Source organism: Misgurnus anguillicaudatus, chromosome 5 (genome assembly GCF_027580225.2).
Source record: "Misgurnus anguillicaudatus chromosome 5, ASM2758022v2, whole genome shotgun sequence".
Classification (NCBI taxonomy): Eukaryota; Metazoa; Chordata; class Actinopteri; order Cypriniformes; family Cobitidae; genus Misgurnus; species Misgurnus anguillicaudatus.
This window is the reverse complement of record NC_073341.2, coordinates 33,604,809-33,623,994: the sequence shown is the minus strand read 5'-3', so window position 1 is coordinate 33,623,994 and position 19,186 is coordinate 33,604,809. Positions and strand designations below refer to the sequence as shown.

At 36.3% G+C, this 19,186-nt stretch overlaps 2 protein-coding genes across 2 annotated transcripts in view; both read left to right on the top strand.

The window, feature by feature from the left end:
* The first annotated feature begins 403 nt into the window (after positions 1-403).
* slc5a5 (solute carrier family 5 member 5) lies at positions 404-15,773 on the top strand. The gene is given in 17 exon segments (XM_055167967.2): positions 404-1,148; positions 1,332-1,738; positions 2,191-2,256; positions 2,462-2,513; positions 3,389-3,456; positions 5,182-5,336; positions 5,444-5,584; positions 5,941-6,070; positions 6,179-6,267; positions 6,366-6,478; positions 8,905-8,975; positions 9,048-9,134; positions 9,266-9,468; positions 9,563-9,666; positions 9,762-9,847; positions 11,589-11,673; positions 15,647-15,773. Coding segments are annotated over 16 exon segments (1,863 nt in total). The 5' UTR covers positions 404-1,148; positions 1,332-1,396; the 3' UTR covers positions 15,718-15,773.
* The window catches only part of jak3 (Janus kinase 3 (a protein tyrosine kinase, leukocyte)), a 26,282-nt gene continuing 22,850 nt past the window's right edge, over positions 15,755-19,186 (top strand). Inside the window, exon 1 of the mRNA XM_055167966.2 lies at positions 15,755-15,894. The gene's annotated coding sequence lies outside the window, so the exon portion shown is untranslated. The remainder of the gene's footprint in view (positions 15,895-19,186) is intronic.

Here is a 19,186-nt window from a genome sequence, read left to right as displayed (position 1 = left end):
AATTTGCACGTATTTGGCTCTAGACACAAAGCTTATAAAACAACACTCGGGGAAAGCGTTAAGATCTGTTTTGCGTCGTCTGTCTGTTCATGCTGGCCCTTGGCAATCTGCCTATGCTTATTGTCGAGCCCTCCAAAGTAACTAAAACTTTAAATTAAACACTGACAGTATATTTACACTCATATGTAGAGTTATTATAAATAGTCAATATGAACAGGAATGCATTCGACATATCCACCTTTGTCAATTTGCAGAGGACTATATTCAAAGAGACTTTAGGGCAGATCCAAACCGGATCCGTACCGGATCTGCCCACTTCGGAACGTAGTCTATTGCTAAATAAGTATAACATACACTACATTTTGTGTTTTTTTGGGGGGAGCCAGTGGCCAACCCCGTGATTTGCTATGCCCTCCTCTGTCCACCCTATTACATTTTTTGGGGGGCACCACACACAGTACAGACATGTCCAAAAAACATGGTAATACAATATTTTGGTCTTTTTATGTACCATATGTGTCATAATGTGTTAACATTAATGAAAAGTATAACACAAGTTGTGTTAAAAACAAAAAATGTGTTGTTCCAATAATAACGGAGATGTGTTAGTTAGGGACAACACATTTAATTTGTTAATTGTTAATTTGTTATTTTGTAGAGTGTACTGTAATGTTGGCATTTGCAAAACCATGGTTTTACCAGAGTAACTATGGATTAAGCATGGTTTTGTAGTAACCTTGGTTTACACTGACCATGTTTTTTATTTTAACTGTACCATGGTTAAAACTTAGTAAAACCATGATTAAAACTTTTTCAAACTTTATTTTAACAGAGCTGGAGACGATGCATAATCAATCTGAATAAAACTCTAGTCTAGTGTCAATCATGCTCCTCCCTATACATAATAATAATGCTAATTATAATACATATGAATAATTCATAATGCTCCTCCCCTCAGACTGCCTTCAATTATCAGAATTATCAGCCTAGACACATAAATCCTCCTCTGTTTGAAAGAATGCTCACTTACTCTCCATACTTACAGGCCAGAATATTTTTAAGACAATGCCGTTTACTGTTGACCTGTGGAATATCTCCTTTTAAAATAAACGTATACACTTATTCTGCATATTTTTGTCAAACCTAAGGTAAGTGTTTTAGTATATAATTTATTATGTAATGGATACAATTTCTTTCATTTTATGCTCAACCACTTGCTGTTACCTTAAGTGACCCTTTTGGATTGCATAAGTAGTAATGTTAAAAAATCAAAAGGGCATAACAGGAGGTCCATTAAGAATGCATTGTGTTTTCACGGTTTGTTTTTACAGCTGAAACCCCCTTGAAGAGAGACTCTACTCATTTAGTTGACGATTCAGTCTAAACAGACAGCATTATGGACAGACCAGGCTTCTGTTTGGTGGACTACGCAGTATTTGCGGCTATGCTGGGAATATCGGTGGCTATCGGGCTATTCCAGTCTCTGAAAAAGAGCCCAGGTCACTCTAACGTGGACAACTTTTTCACAGGTGGCAGGGGTTTCTCTGCCGTGCCTGTCGGACTGTCGCTCTGCGCCAGCTTTATGTCAGCTGTTCAAGTGCTTGGTGTCCCATCAGAGGCCTATTTATATGGTTTTAAGTTCCTGTATATGTGCCTCGGACAGGCGCTTAACTCTTTCATTACGGCGGTCCTGTTTGTGCCAGTTTTCTATCGTCTTAAAATTACAAGCTCATGTCAGGTTTGGATTTTTTCTTTTGAAGTAGTTTTATAATTCATGTCAATCCCTGTCTAAACAATGGCAGAATTCAGATGATTTTAAATGCGTGGATGTATTAGTTAGATGCACCTGCTCAAGGAATCTCAGTAATGTCTCACTACAGTAGTGTGTGAGATAAAATACCATGTGTACGCAGCATGGGGTCAAATATATCAAATATCCATTCTGCTTCTACATTTTAAATCAAATTTAAGTGTTTTTTTTTCAGGATTTGAATTTCAGGATTTCTTAATATTTGTATTTGTTAAGCAGTCATGGACTGTTCATTTTCTTACAACTTTTATTTATTTATTTATATCCTTATACACCAGATTTATTGTTAGGCTTTTATTATATATGCGCTTGTGCATAAACAGAGGTTTAAGTGTTGATAAGTGTTAAAAATAAGTCTTTTTTGTGTGTGTGTGTTTTAGTATTTAGGGATGAGGTTTGGCAGAGGGATGCAACTCCTGGGGAGTCTTCAGTTTATTGTAGCCACAGTAAGACAAACTCACCACAATACTGTTTGCACATTAAAATCGGCATGATAACATAGCAATAAATTTTTTTTGCAGAACTGATACACAAATAAAGCTTTTATTCTCAGCTTTGTAATTTAAGTTTCAATATTTAGTGAAAAAATGAAAAATGTTTTATTTAAATAATGGATACAATGATTTGGATCTTGGTTTGTTTTTCCTGAAGCTCCTCTACACTGGTATTGTGATCTTTGCTCCTGCAGTCATCTTGAATCAAGGTAAAACAAATGTACTTTCCTCTATAATAGACAAAGCTTGTTATATGACAGTGAAAGTCACAATGTGATTCCTGTCATACATAACAAATCCATCAGTGAGCTGTTAAAATGACTTTTTTTTTTGAAAATATGCTTATTTTCCAGCTCCCCTAGAGTTAAACATTTGGGTTTTTTACAGTTTTGAAATCCATTCAGCCGATCTCAGCGTCTGGCGGTACCACTTTTAGCATAGCTTAGCACAATCAATTGAATCTGATTAGACCATTAGCATCGCGCTCAAAAATAACCAAAGCTGGAAAATGAGCATATTTTCAAAAAAGTGTGTCCCTTTAAATAACGTACACTGATTTTGAAAATTTATTTAAAAGGAGCTTGTGTAGGATTTTGACTGTACTAAATAAAAAAATGCTAATATATTTGTAGATATCTGTATCTTTTTCTTTAAAAAACATTTTTAAAATGCGTCTTTTTTTATCTGTGTGATCCTGCTCACTGCCAATTTATCCAATAGTGTATTTTAACAGCTTGGTTGCCAGTTATTAAAGTTGCTTAAATGAGATTGCAATGGGTCGTAAATGTGACCTCCTGTGGACACAACCTCCGAAATGAGCTGCAGATTGAATTATGAAAATCCACACAAGTGGGTTTGTAATTTGCAGAGAAGCATTGCAAACGTGAAAATTACCAGAAAAACTTATGATTTCAGTCGTTAGTTGCCCTCCTGTATGTGTATGGCAACCCAAGAGGAGGGCGGTAGAAAAAACGCTTCCAATATTTTTAATTTAGACTGCAATACCAAGATCAGCCACTAGAGCCCCATCCTACATACAGCTCCTTTAAGTGTTTTTTCCTAACAAACGTTATTATTTTTCAAGCTACGGGTCTAAATATGTGGGCATCTCTTCTCTCGACTGGAATCATCTGCACATTTTACACAACACTGGTAAGATGTGATTGCACACTATGTACTTTTCGCCACTAGAAGTCGCTAATAACAACAACGGCATAGCTTGATGACGCTGTGGAACAGCTTAGAACGGTGGGAGTTGCAATCTTAACCTTTATTGTCAATCAATTTTATGGATGACGTTTTATAACCGTTACATTACACTCACCTAAAGGATTATTAGGAACACCTGTTCAATTTCTCATTCATGCAATTATCTAATCAACCAATCACATGGCAGTTCCTTCAATGCATGTAGGGGTGTGGTCCTGGTCAAGACAATCTCCTGAACTCCAAACTGAATGTCAGAATGGGAAAGAAAGGTGATTTAAGCAATTTTGAGCGTGGCATGGTTGTTGGTGCCAGACGGGCCGGTCTGAGTATTTCACAATCTGCTTAGTTACTGGGATTTTCACGCACAACCATTTCTAGTGTTTACAAAGAATGGTGTGAAAAGGTAAAAACATCCAGTATGCAGCAGTCCTGTGGGGGCGAAAATGCCTTGTTGATGCTAGAGGTCAGAGGAGAATGGGCCGACTGATTCAAGCTGATAGAAGAGCAACTTTGACTGAAATAACCACTCGTTACAACCAAGGTATGCAGCAAAGCATTTGTGAAGCCACAACACGCACAACCTTGAGGCGGATGAGCTACAACAGCAGAAGACCCCACTGGGTACCACTCATCTCCACTACAAATAGGAAAAAGAGGCTACAATTTGCACGAGCTTACCAAAATTGTACAGTTTAAGACTGGAAAAATGTTGTGTGGTCTGATGAGTCTCGATTTCTGTTGAGACATTCAGATGGTAGAGTCAGAATTTGGTGTAAACAGAATGAGAACATGGATCCATCATGCCTTGTTACCACTGTGCAGGCTGGTGGTGGTGTAATGGTGTGGTGGATATTGTCTTGGCACACTATAGGCCCCTTAGGGCCAATTGGGCATCGTTTAAATGCCACGGCCTACATGAGCATTGTTTCTGACCATGTCCATCTCTTTATGACCACCATGTACCCATCCTCTGATGGCTACTTCCAGCAGGATAATGCACCTTGTCACAAAGCTTGAATCATTTTAAATTGGTTTCTTGAACATGACAATGAGTTCACTGTACTAAAATTGCCCCCACAGTCAACAGATCTCAACCCAATCGAGCATCTTTGGGATGTGGTGGAACGGGAGCTTCGTGCCCTGGATGTGCATCCCACAAATCTCCATCAACTGCAAGATGCTATCCTATCAATATGAGCACCTTGTTGAATCAATCCTACTTAGAATTAAGGCAGTTCTGAAGGCGAAAGAGGGTCAAACACAGTATTAGTATGGTGTTCCTAATAATCCTTTAGGTGAGTATATAATGTAAGTCCACAGTGTGGCTTGATAGAAGCAACAACATATATGCACCATAGATGCTTCAAGTACTACTTCTGGTGCTGCACAGATTGATTGGCATATGACATCAAAATATCACGCAATACTTTGATGTCACACGCTGATCAGTCGCCACAGTGCCACATGAAGACAAACACATGTAGTGTCTATGGCAGCAAAACCGGAAACCAAGAATAACTCAGACTTACATATTATAAATCGTACATATTGTGCCTGTAATATAAAATCACATTGTGTGATGTATCATAATAATGATAATAAAATGAGTAAATGGGTAAATGTTTGTATGTTGCTTAATAATAATGTTGTGTTTGTGTTTTCGTGCAGGGGGGCATGAAAGCAGTGATTTGGACTGATGTGTTTCAGATTGTTGTTATGCTGTGTGGGTTTATTGCAGTCTACGTTCATGGCACTCTGTTGGTTGGAGGACCAGCAAGGGTGCTAGAGATCGCCAACAATGGATCACGCATCAATTTTAATGAGTATAAACAATAGCAAGCATTTAATAAAGTCAAATGATCAAATAAAGTGAATATGCATTTGTTGGATTGTTGTACAGCTTTCTCGCCCATCTTCCTCTGTGTCACAGCTTTGGCATAGACCCGCAGAAGCGCTATTCGTTCTGGAGTTTCACAGTGGGCGGGACTATGGTCTGGCTATCCATGTACGGAGCCAATCAGGCACAAGTGCAGCGTTACGTATCATGCAGAACAGAAACACAAGCTCAACTGTGAGAAAATCTCTCTTTATTGCTATGCAAAGTCATTAAAATCACTGCATTTTAGACTCCTTTTACTGTTGACTAGCTAACTTGGGCCCAAGAACAGAAGTGCTATTATGGTATTTACATTTATTTGGCAAGCACTTTTATCCAAAGTGACTTGCAGTGCATTCAACTATAGGGATCATGTTTTTGAATTGCCATGGTATTGTGCTATAAATATGCTAATTCAAACCCATGCTATTTTCCATCTGATAGCATCTCTGTAACATGCTACGCTCACAATTTCACATTTCTGTAGGTATTTTTGCTGTCGCTCATTTAGATAAAGATCCACTGAGTGTCACTCTTGTGTTGCGCTGTAGGGCGCTGCTGGTTAACCAGGTGGGTCTGTGTCTTATTGTGAGCAGTGCAGCCACCTGTGGCATTGTGATGTTTGCTTTGTACTCCAATTGTGATCCACTAAAAGCTGGGAAAATATCTTCACCTGACCAGGTAAACAAATAAATACAAATACATTTTTTCTTATATTTACACGTGTGGGGACAATTGCGTGACAGGTCTGAAAAAAATAACTTGGTGATTTTATCTTGATTATCACAGTACATGCCGTACCTGGTCTTGGACATTTTCCGGGATCACCCGGGCTTCCCAGGACTTTTTTTAGCCTGTGCATATGGTGGGACTTTAAGGTGCCTGAAAGCATCAGAACATTGTGTGGTGTTGATGCCTACAGTACATAATAAATGGAATCACACTGAATCGGCCATACCTGCTTTTGTTCCCACAGTACGGTGTCCACCAGCATCAACGCAATGGCTGCTGTTACCATGGAGGATGTGCTAAAGCCGTGGCTAATGAACGTTTCACAGAGAAAACAACTCTTGCTCTCCAAGTCATTATGTAGGGTTGAAAACAACTTATTATTTCTAGTGCAAGTAACATTACATACACATCTTCTTACACTAAAATATGCTGGGTTATTTTTAGCCCATGGTTGAGTCAAAAAGCAACAAATCCAATGTTGTGGTTATAAATTGGTTGTTTCAACCTGTGGTCAACTGTAAACATTTTCTGAGTTAACCTAACCTAACGGCTGGGTTTGTTCCTTTTTGAAAATAGCCCAGCATTTACACTATTCGTCATGGCGCATGCAGTTTGGATTTTTGCATTATACTTTATATTTTCCATTGTATTGATCTTTCTGGTACACTGAAAAAAGTAATACGCTGGATTTACTAAAAAAAATTAATATGTAATGCACAATCTTTGCACCCACTTTTTAAAGTAAGTTTTACATGGAATTTTAAGCAGTTTAAGCAATTGAAATTTTTAAAGTAACCTTTACATGGAATTTTAAGCAGTTTAAGCTTAAAAAAAATTAAGCAATTGCTTAAAATTCCATGTGAAACTTGCTTAAAAAGAGGGACGCAAAAATGATGCACTGTATTTTTTAGTAAATTCAGCATATTATTTTTTACAGTGTAGGTTTTGTTCTCTTTGGTATTTTTATTGCAATGCAGGTTTTGTTTAAGCTGCAGTTTCCTATATTTTAATTTTTTTTAGATTGTAGCGCATATTCTTTCTGTCAGACAGTTCAGGTATGATGTTTGCAAGCAGAAACCTGGACAGCCTTCAAGAATATGTTTAGTCACATTTCAACACAAAAAATTGTTAAAAGATAAAAAGTGTTCATGTGGCGCTGCCGTTTAGCGAGTATCGCGAGAGTCATTTAAAAGCGCCAATTTAAAATTACTCTCGAGGTACTCTGATGTCATACGCTGCTTGGTGTGCACACACCGTGTCTTAACGAAGTAGCCTACACCAGTGGTTCTCAAACTTTTTCAGCGTGCAGCCCCCCTTGTATATGGTGCATTCCTTCGCGGCCCCCCCAATTTTTTTTATAACAAATTTGTTCTAAAACGTAACATTTTAATAAGACAAAACATATTAAAATATACAAAGTAGTGCTATTGGTTAGTAGCCTTATTTTTTTTAGGTTTAATTACACGGAATTCGTGATAAATTAATGTATTTTATATATGTCATAAAACTGGGGCCCCCCTGGCACCATCTCGCGGCCCACCTGGGGGCCCCGGCCCCCAGTTTGAGAACCACCACAGGATGCATGACAGGTAATGAGAAAAATGTAAATGTATTACAAATAAAGCAAATGTGGCAGTGTGTCAGTTAAGCTTAATTACAATAAAAGCGATTGCTACCGTATTTTTTGACAAAAACACTCGATTTGTTTATCCAAGTCAGTTTAACAATATGGTTTAGCACGTCATAAGGTTCTTCTTTAAATACTAAAGTTACCAGTTTAGTGTTCGTTTTTTATTTACTGACACATTTAAGTTTTGTGGTATATTTTCCTTTATCAAAATAATTTATAGTTTATACTTTTTCACGGATAAATAATATGGTTAAGCTATATGGTTACTGTAGAAAAAGCTGCTAATTTGTGGTAAACCATGGTAAACATGTTTTATAACCAACAATATTTAACACGATTTTCACATATAATTACCTTCCTTAGTCTCAGTATTTAATAACAGTATTTGTTAAAAATATATATATTAATTTAGTTATAAGTATATTTAGGGATCTCTCTTATTTTGATGATGTGTCATGCATTATATTATCGATTCAATTACAAAGGAATTACTAATAGAGACCATTGCAAAGGACAATTTTGCCTTTTCACCCCTGCGGAGGTCTGTATACTCCAACCTTTTTGTGGGCAAGGGTTACCACAATGGATAAAACAAATCTGGAGGGCTACTTTTTGACATAGTCTACTCAAAACCTTTTTGTTTTACTTGTTGATTTTATTTTATTTTACTTGTTGATATGTTTTAGTATTGTTTAAAATGTTAACATACATTAACCAAGCCAAGCTAATATAAAAATATGTAATAAATAAATATTACAATTGAGACATAAATATTACAATTATTAATATTAATACAATTATTAATAGAATGTGTTTTGGGGGGCACCTCACAAATCTATGTGGGCACCACATTGGAGACCACTATGGTCTGTGCCCACCACTGATCTAAATAATGTGTCCATAATTATGGGGATATATCCTCAAAATGTGGCATTTGTTTCCTTAATTAAAAGATGGATGCTTTGGCATTTGAGCTTTGGCATATGTTTTGCATTTACATATTCAGTTAAATTAATATTTACATTCGAAATACATTTAAATTTAATTTAATTGCTGTAAGTTGTTAAAAACAAGATCAATGATGTTAATCTGTGATTGTTGTTATTAACAAGAAATGTAATAAGAACTCATGTTTGATATGTGTGAAAAACAGCTCTGTTTTAAGGGATTGGCTGCATTACGATGTCGGCTCTCTCATCTCTACTGGACTGGGGAGTTCTTCAGGTATGGTTGTGATTTAAAGCAGGCTGTATTTAAGTGTGTGTGCTTGTGTTCTAATAAGTGCTCTCTTTTTAGGGCTCATTTACAGTCATGGGTGTAGTGAACGGTCCACTTCTAGGAGCATTTGTGTTGGGCATGTTTGTACCAGCCACAAATAAACCAGTAAGATCTTGTTAAAGACAAACTATTTATTCTTTCAGTACATTGATAATGAATATCCATCTTTTTATAAACACTTAGCTGATAAATAACCATAAGATATAGAGATGTCAGCTTATTGTGGATGTTTTTAGGGGGTGTTCTCAGGCGTGGCTGTGGGTTTCTGTCTGTCTCTATGGCTTGCTGTTGGAAGCACAATCTATCCTCCAACACCAAAAATAATGGGTGTTTTACCCACCAGTGCAAGTCAGTGTCTGTCACGTAATGCAACACTCAATAGCACCACAACACTGATTCAGTCATCTGCACTGGAACCATCAGATCTTGAGGATTATGGGTAGGTGTCTTATAAACCAAGGCTGTATTATGTTCAACTCTCAGTAAATTGTTTCAATATTTCTTACAATCTGATATATTTTACTCGTGTACAGTCAATCTGGCCTTAAAGCTATCTATTCAATATCCTACCTCTACTTTGGAGCCTTGTCAACAAGTGCAGTCGTGCTGGTTGGTGTGGTTGTTAGCTACATTACAGGTGAGAGAACTTATTTTAACACCATAACTATACTTGCAATGTTACCCGAATACGCACTGCTGTACTTTTACATTAATATGTATGTATTTCTGCAGGACCCACAAAGAAGGAATCTATTGGTCCTGGTTTATTATGGTGGAGTTTGAAACAAAAGACCTGCGGCTCGTCCTGTCGAAACGTGGTAAGGGCACATATTATGCAAATATATTTGGACATAAATGTGTGTTGGCAATGTGAACACAACAACCTTACAATAAAAAAATCCACCCTCTACTTCTTTTTTAATACCTATTAAACCAATGCATGTCTCATTAGACATGGCGTTTTGATTAGCTTGTTAATGTGATGTCACACAAACAATGCCCCACCCACGGCCACTGACTGACTGGTTACTTTTTCCCAAAAGCTTTTCTATATGTGTTTGTTAGTGCTAATGTGGCTAATGATACTAATGTCTCAGATTGACCTTTTAATGTGAAGTGTAATTTTATACATTTTTTAACACTTAAAGGAATATTCCATTTTCTTAAAAGAAAAATCCAGATAATTTACTCACCACCATGTCATCCAAAATGTTGATGTCTTTCTTTGTTCAGTTGAGAAGAAATTATGTTTTTTGAGGAAAACATTGCAGGATTTTTCTCATTTTAATGGACTTTAATAGACACCAACAATTTTTTCAATTTCAATTCAATTTTATTTATATAGCGCTTTTCACAATACTCAATTATTTCAAAGCAGCTTTACATTAATAGAAGCAGTAAAAGCACAGAAAAACGACAGATAGCATAACATAATACACAATAGCATAAGCAGTCAAATTTGCTGCGGCTATGACGCGACATTATGAGCGAGCATATTACTAATGTAACGTCGAGAAGAAGAAGCTAAGTTAAGCCCAAGCAGGCTACCTCCCCGGGGTAAAAAACCCCCTAAGAGAAAAAAAACAAAAACCCCGGGTTGTTTAGCCGAGGAAATAAAAATAAAAATTAACACTTAACTCAACACGTAACAATTTTTTTCAACAGAGTTTCAAAGGACTATAAAAAATCCCAAACGAGGCATAAGGGTCTTACCTAGCAAAACGATTGTCATTTTTGACAAGAAAAATAACAAATATACACTTTTAAAGCACAACTTCTCGTCTAGATCCGGTCGTGATGTGCCAGCATGACTCCACGCAATACGTCATGACGTCAAGAGGTCACAGAGGACGAACGCGAAACTCCGCCCCAGTGTTTACAAGTGTGTTGAAAGAGGACCATTCCTACGTTGTTGTATGTCAACTGATACTTATTAATGTCTTTGTGTCAGTTTATTGTTTACAATGGTCCACAAATGTGCGTTTTATATATGTAACACGTGACCTCTCTACGTCACTATGCATTTATGTTAGGTTGCGCTGGACCGGACCTAGACGAGAAGTTGTGCTTTAAAAGTGTATATTTGTTATTTTTCTTGTCAAAAATGACAATCGTTTTGCTAGATAAGACCCTTATGCCTCGTTTGGGATTGTTTATAGTCCTTTGAAACTCCGTTGAAAAAAACTGTTATGTGTTGAGTTAAGTGTTAAGTGTTGGTGTCCATTAAAGTCCATTAAAATGAGAAAAATCCTGCAATGTTTTCCTCAAAAAACATAATTTCTTCTCGACTGAACAAAGAAAGACATCAACATTTTGGATGACATGGTGGTGAGTAAATTATCTGGATTTGTCTTTAAAGAAAATGGAATATTCCTTCAATCGTTAACCAGATTAATATTTGGAGACAACTACTGCATAAGTAAGCCATTTGTAGGCTGACTCTCTTCAAAAGTGTAAACACCACACTAGAAATGTTTGGAAACTGCAATACTTTGTTCAGTTTCACTTAAATCCCCTTTCATACCATCTAAAATCACATATTTTTTTCTCTCTCAACAGAATAAGACAACAACATACAATCCCACCGACATCCTTCTCTGTCCAAAAGAACATTTGGCTGCTGATGATGTTTTACTCAACAAAGGTGAAATGTAGACCGATGCTGGATTGTCTTTTATCATTTGAAAGATTAGATTTACGTTTCCAAAAAAAAAAAATGCATTACTATGGTGTCCCTGTGTACAATGAATGTTTGATGTGTGAAATTAATAACGAGATTTAGAAAAATAGTCTATTTCACATCACGTGCAGTACATTCTCATCCGTCACTTATCAACTATGTCAAATGTAATCTTATTTATCTTTCATTTTGGCTGGCAGGGCTGAATAACTGACCCTCAGAACCTGATTTTTCACGTTTCATGTTTCTTTGATCTGTAAATCAATAGTTCTTTCAGTCGTATTATGAAATAACGCACAATAGGTTTCTGTTCATCGTACACCTGCAGAACACCTGTGTGTCAACTTACTGTCATTCTCAGCCTACCACACTACTGGTTTCAAATGCAAAGCATTCTTTAATAAACTAAATTGTTTTAATGGAAACATATATGTTGATTGATTTTTAACTTCTACAACATTGCTTTCAAAAATGTGTATGATCTCTAAATTGTTTGGTAATTAAGAGAATATATCATTCAAAATAAATATGGCTCACCGCAAGACACAGCAAAGGCTGTGCACTTGTAAAAATAACAGTGTGTCTATCAGTGGCGGTCGGTGACTTCTTTTTTCGAGGGAGCTCGATGTGAAGTTCGTCACAACGTGTATGTATCCAATCATGTGTGTGGTTCCTTTTTTCAAAATATGCGTCTAAAGGGTTTATGATAAAAGAGACGCTCGCGTTTGCCAGATACTCGCATAATCTCATGCGTAATCAGAGTTTAGTGTTAAGGGAGTGTCTTGCGTGTATTTTATGAACGTGAGCGTCTCTTTTATCATAAACGGTTTGACACGTGTGCAGCAGGCACTTATTTTGACAAAACACGTGATGCACATGGTTTACATGACGCAACAAACACGAGCAACACACATGACACTCTGAACACTTTTTTTTATTGGGTAGGGTTAGGGTCGCTGTAAGGAGGGTTTTTTATTATCCCAATAATTCAGCATCCATTACATTTTATAATTTTATTTAACAAATAAAATATAATTTCACCTACTGTAAATAGCATATTACTAAGAAAATGCTAATATTGTCAGTTATAGTAAATAGAAAATGTATCTCTATATTTTTATTTAGTGCAAATATCATCTACTTGTAAATGTAAGCATAAATAGTATCTATCTCTAAGAAAAAAATGCTATTTACAAGTGTAAATGTCAACAAGAAACACTTTATTTAATAAGGACAAAACAGGGAAAACAAAACCCATAAGGGGGCAAACAGCATGAAACAAGATAACACTAAACTAGACAATAGACTACACTTGACTGAATACTAGATTTAACTTTGTTACACACAAGAAAAGCACAAAACGAACGAGCACAGGACAGTAAACACAAGGGTATGAAATAAGGAAACAAATCAAAAGGGGAACAGGGGACAATGATCAAACAATAACAAATTAATGAAGAGACGAAGGGGTGGGGTCAGAGACGAGACAGGGAAAGCACATGGCCTAATAAACAAGGTCATGTGCTTTCACACAAAACATGAAGAAACTAATGCTGGGTACACACCAAAAGATTTTTTACATCTTATAAGATTTTCAAAATGTGATAGACCACAAACATGAGGTTTGAAAATTCTAGATTTAACCGTTTTGCTCCTATAGAGTCTAGACTGTGAACACAGGAAATCTCATGGAGATCTCGCGATGTCTCTCGCGGCCAAACGTGACTTCACAGTAAACGAACATGACGAATAATGGGTAAAAAAATTACATAAAATGTCTATCTCACTTTGGACTGTGCCTGCTGTGCCATGACCATTGTTACACTGTAAAAAATGATGCTTTTTCTTGATGAGCAAAACGACCCAAGAAAATAAGTCTAGTTTTTAAACCAAAAATATCAAATTTAAGTGATTTTGTGCATAAAACAAGCAAAAATCTGCCAATGGGGTAAGCAAAATTTTCTTGAATTTTTCTTGAATTTAGTGTTTAAGAAAAATGTTCAAGATTTTTTTGCTTACCCCATTGGCAGATTTTTAAAAAAAGCATCTTTATTTAAGGATTTTTAGATATTTTTACTGAAAACAAGACAATAATACAAAGAAATTTTTAAAAGAATCGTTTAATATTTACGATTCGCTATCGGGGTGGCTCTGACGTTCTTCCGATCTGGGGTGCGTTTCCCAAAAGTATCGTTGCTAACTAAGTTAGCAACTTTCTTGGTTGCAATGCAATTTCTCATTGCCAACCAACTAGGTTGCTAACAGGTTAGCAACGATGCTTTTGGGAAATGCACCAGGTTTGGACACTCTTACAACATCTCATACCAAGTGAAAATCTGATAAGATAATCTGTAGAACCATCAAGATAATCGGGACATAGCTAGGATTGTTGGAAGGGGGGCCCAAAATCAGTCCAATTATCTTTTGGTGTGTACCCAGCCTGACAGGATCCTGACAGTAAATAGCATCTATAGCTATTGTGTCAATAGTATCTACTGCTATTTGCACTCAGTGTAAGTAGCCACTGCCTAAAAATAAAGATTCTAATGCCATAGAAGAACAATTTTTTTCCAAAAAGAAACGCTTGATCCTTTTAAGTCAAGGGTTCTTAAAAGAATCAATTCTCGCTCACCTTTTTGTGACTTTTTTATAGTCACTAAGAACCTTTTGTATTAATGGATCTTTCTGCGTTCCCAGTTCAAGCCCCAGCTGGGTCAGGTGGTCTTTCTGTGTGGAATTTGAATGTTCTCCCTGTGTCAGCGTGGGTTTACTCCATGTACTCCTGTTTTCTCCCACAGTCCAGAAACATGCAGTGAATTGGAGATGTCCACTTACCCTTTCTACAATGTATCAACTTGTGTGGATTAAATTGTGTTTAAATTAACTTGAAAATAGCCACACACTGCAAAAAATGATTTTCAAGAAAAAAAATCTTAGTATTTTTGTCTTGTTTTCAGTAAAAATATTAATTTAAGCATTAAGATGCTTTTTCTTGATGAGCAAAACGACCCAAGAATATACGTCTAGTTTTTAGACCAAAAATATATAATTTAAAGTGATTTTGTGCATAAAACAAGCAAAAAACATCTGCCAATGGGGTAAGCAAATTTTTCTTTACATTTTCTTGAATTTAGTGTTTAAGAAAAATGTTCAAGATTTTTTTGCTTACCCTATTGGCAGATTTTTTTTTTTTGCTTGTTTTATTCACAAAATCACTTAAATTTGATTTGGGTTGTTTTGCTCTTCTTAATTTAAGAATTTTTAGATATTTTTACTGAAAACAAGACAAAATACTAAGATTTTTTTTATTGAAAATAATTTTTTGCAGTGCAGATGCTAAAATGCAACCCAACAAAGAACCTTTTATGAATTCTTAGTTTTTTTTTTAAATGTAGGGGAAGCTCAATTTTTCATTTAGTTGAACCTAGATCATTCCTCCAATATACCCAGTTCAGTGTGCAATGTGCATCAAACCATGTTAATTTGCTCACCAAGATTGTAGGCGTTGCCCACACGTGCATGTGAAATTTTTTGAAGATCAATTGAAGATCAATATCCTTTTAGTTTATCTGTCTTTTTTAACAGTAATATTTACAGTAGACAATGAAATCACCAGCTGTGGAGTCATGGAGTGCCCGTACCATTCACAATAAGCTAAAATATCAATGGCACAATCAGTCACACATCATTCTTTTCTGATCGCAAGTGTTGAAATAAGAGTTTCGTTCTGTCAGGCCTAACAGAAGAAAACCTATTTAGTGTTTCTCAGCAGCGGAAATAACAAAGCCGCCGCGCGCTAGCAGAGAAAGAGGAAACCACAGTTTCTAATCTTCCCACGTAAAGAACACAAGAACCCCAGCTCTCTCTCTTTCTTTCTGTCTACCTCTATCTCAAATGAATGCACTCATGAACTATGTTTAATTCTTTTATTATGCAGGGGTGGACTTTTTGCCTGGTCATAAATCAGGAAATTTATGTACAGGGGTGCCAACTGGTTCAGAAACATGAAATGATGTCATTCTTGCTAAAGCATTTTGGAACTGAGGTGCCTTTGTGGTTTTTTCTTGCCGGAAACCAGTCTCATTTAAACCCTCCCCCTGTAGCTAACAACATCATAACCGGATTGATATTTACAACCTCATCAACATGAACAAATCATCAATGTTTCTTCTGAAATAATATCAGGTAACGCTTTTTAATTTATTTATTTATAAAATTCCTAAAACTATTTTACGCTCAACGTCATCATATGACGACCACCAGTGAAATACAGATTTTGCAAGTGTGATTATGTATATGATTCATGTTTCGTTGGTTGTTATGGGCTGTATTTTGCTTGGAATGCTCATATATACTGTATATATATATATACCTGGTAGGTATATATATATATATATATATTAATTTAAAGTTGTGTCTTTCAAGTATTTACAACTGTTCAATTACTTGGCCTCACGTTACTAATATATTTCAAATGTGTAACTTTCGATGGTCGAGTCCGTAGTAGTACTCTGGGAAAGACCCATGATTTTGTTTACGGAAAGTACAGATCAACATGAGAATGATAAATGAGCTCTCATTTTGATCAAGGGTTTGACCACCATCGTTCCAAGAAATTGTACAGTTAACAGTCATCCGCTGTATGTGAAAAACAGCTCAGACTACAGCTTGGTCAGATCTTTATGTAATATAACTTCATACAGTCTATAATCTTAACCTATTAATGAATTCAGTGAAAAGCTCATCTAAGTTTAGGCAACTTTGAATTGAATTATGTATGAGATAAATCGCTTTATTGTTTTCCTCACTGTTGGAGGGATAGTTCACCCAGAAATTAAAATGTTGTCATTATTTACTCACCCTCATGTTGTTTTAAACCTTTCTTCTGTTGAACACAAAAGAAGATATTGTAATAAATAATGGTAACAACACAGTTGATGTACTTATTGACTTTTATAGAATGAAAAACAAATAGGAAGTCAGTACCGTCAACTTTGTGCTTACTACCTATGATCAAAATATCTTCTTCCTTTAAAGGGACACTCCACTTTTTTTGAAAATATGCTTATTTTCCATCTCCCCTAGAGTTAAACATTTGATTTTTACCTTTTTGGAATCCATTCAGCTGATCTCCGGGTCTGGCGGTACCACTTTTAGCATAGCTTAGCACAATCCATTGAATCTGATTAGACCATTAGCATCACCCAGAAAAATAACCAAAGAGTTTAGATATTTTTTCTCTTCTGTAGTTACATCGTGTACTAAGACCGACAGAAAATTTAATGTTGTGATTTTGATATGGCTATAGAACTATACTGCGCAATGATATTACGCAGATTGTGCTAAGCTATGCTAAAAGTGGTACAGTAGCGCCAGAGCCGGAGATCAGCTGAATGGATTCCAAAACTGTAAATGTTTAATGGAATAGTCCATTTTCCTAAAAGAAAAATCCAGATAATTTACTCACCACCATGTCATCCAAAATGTTGATGTCTTTCTTTGTTCAGTCGAGAAGAAATTATGTTTTTTGAGGAAACATTGCAGGATTTTTCTCATTTTAATGGACATTAATGGACACCAACTTTTAACACTTAACTCAACACGTAACAGTTTTTTTTCAACGGAGTATCAAAGGACTACAAACGATCCCAAACGAGGCACAAGGATCTAGAGAAACGATTGTCACTTTTGACAAGAAAAACCAAAAACATGCACCCCCAAACCACAACTTCTCATATTCCTCCGGTCCTGAAAGCATCAGCGTGACCTCACGCAATACGTCATGACGTCAAGAGGTCACAGAGGACGTCCGCCTCAGTGCTTACAAGTGTGTTGAAAGAGGACCATTCCGACATTGTTGTATGTGGAATGATACAAATTAATGTCTTTGTGTCAGTTTATTGTTTACAATGGTCCGCAAATGTGCGTTTTATATATGTAACACGTGACCTCCCTACGTCACTACGCATTTACGTTAGGTCGCGCTGGACCGGACCTAGACGAAAAGTTGTGATTTAAAAGTGCATATCTCTACTTTTCTTGTCAAAAATGACAACCGTTTCGTTACATAAGACCCTCATGCCTCGCCTGGGATCGTTTATAGTCATGTGGTTTATGGTTAAAAACACATTATTTTCAAAATACTGTTCATTTTTGTAGCTTCAGATTTTACTCTCTTCCTGAAACGCATGGATTTTGTACAAAACCCATCAATTTAAAAAGCCTCTGACGTCAGCTGAAAATGTGACGCTCCTTACCATGTTTGAAAGATTCGCTCACAATGCAATGCTAACAGGAGTCAACATACAGGCTGTGAGTCCAAGCGGGAGGAATTATGATAATGTCGGTCTTGTCTACATCACAAATCCCAGAAAGTAAACACTTGTCTACAATCAGTGTGTTTGTTGTAGTACAAGAAAAGAGATTTACGTTGGAGGCGATAACTCACCTCATCGTTTACTTTGGGGTTTGTACGTTTTGCATATCGTTAACATGTACTAATACACACTTACACACCAAAGAAAAATGTAAAACTGTGAATCAGACTATAGGTGCCCTTTAAGCTGTTTTGGATGAAAGCGTCCGCTAAATGCCTAAACGTAGATAAGATTGAGTCTATTCTATAATAAGTTATTCTGAACAATAATTCTTATAATTTACTGTAAATTTAAACACAATTAATTTAACTTTTGATATAATGATAAAAAATTCCTACAGTGGTGCCCATAACCTTGAAATATTTTTGATGATACGTAACATTTATTATTATTATTTTAACTATTTTGGAAGTCAAAGAAAAACCATTATTGACACCATGGTAAATTCCAAAAGCCTTTTCTGCATCCCTGAAGGGCACTTTGTTAAGGGGGCGTCACATAAACAGTCGCCCCGAATAAAGATAAAATTACGTTGTTTTTCATTGCTCTATTTGCCAAGTGTAATTTAATCGGCCACATTATGAGACAAAATTGTGCAACTCCTGTGCGCAACGGGGCGTCAGAGCGCAATTCTAAAAAAGCGCAGATGGGTGGTAATATCTGAAGGTTATTTACTAAAAAAGCGCAAATTAAATAACACAGGCACAACAGCTGATTTCCATAATGACCAACGCTATCTACTAAGAGCAGCGCAAACATTTTTTTGCCGTTAAATAATGGTGCAAATACAAGCCATAACACACACGCGCAAACATTAGTAAATCTCGTTCAAATCATTTAAATAATCTCCTCCCCAAAATTTTGCATCTGAATAGAAAACTCCTAGAAATGCATATGGAATAAGGTCAGTCGCAAAAATAACTAGACCACACCTTTTCAGCGCTAATGATCCACTGCGTGTCTATAGCCATTCCTGACATCGTTATTTACTGCCAAAATAATTGTTCGCGCTGGCGCAAGCTGATAGTAAATCTGGTCCCAAGAATTCTGATCTACGTAAGGAATAGGGCATAGGGATGATATATTTTCCAATTGGAATT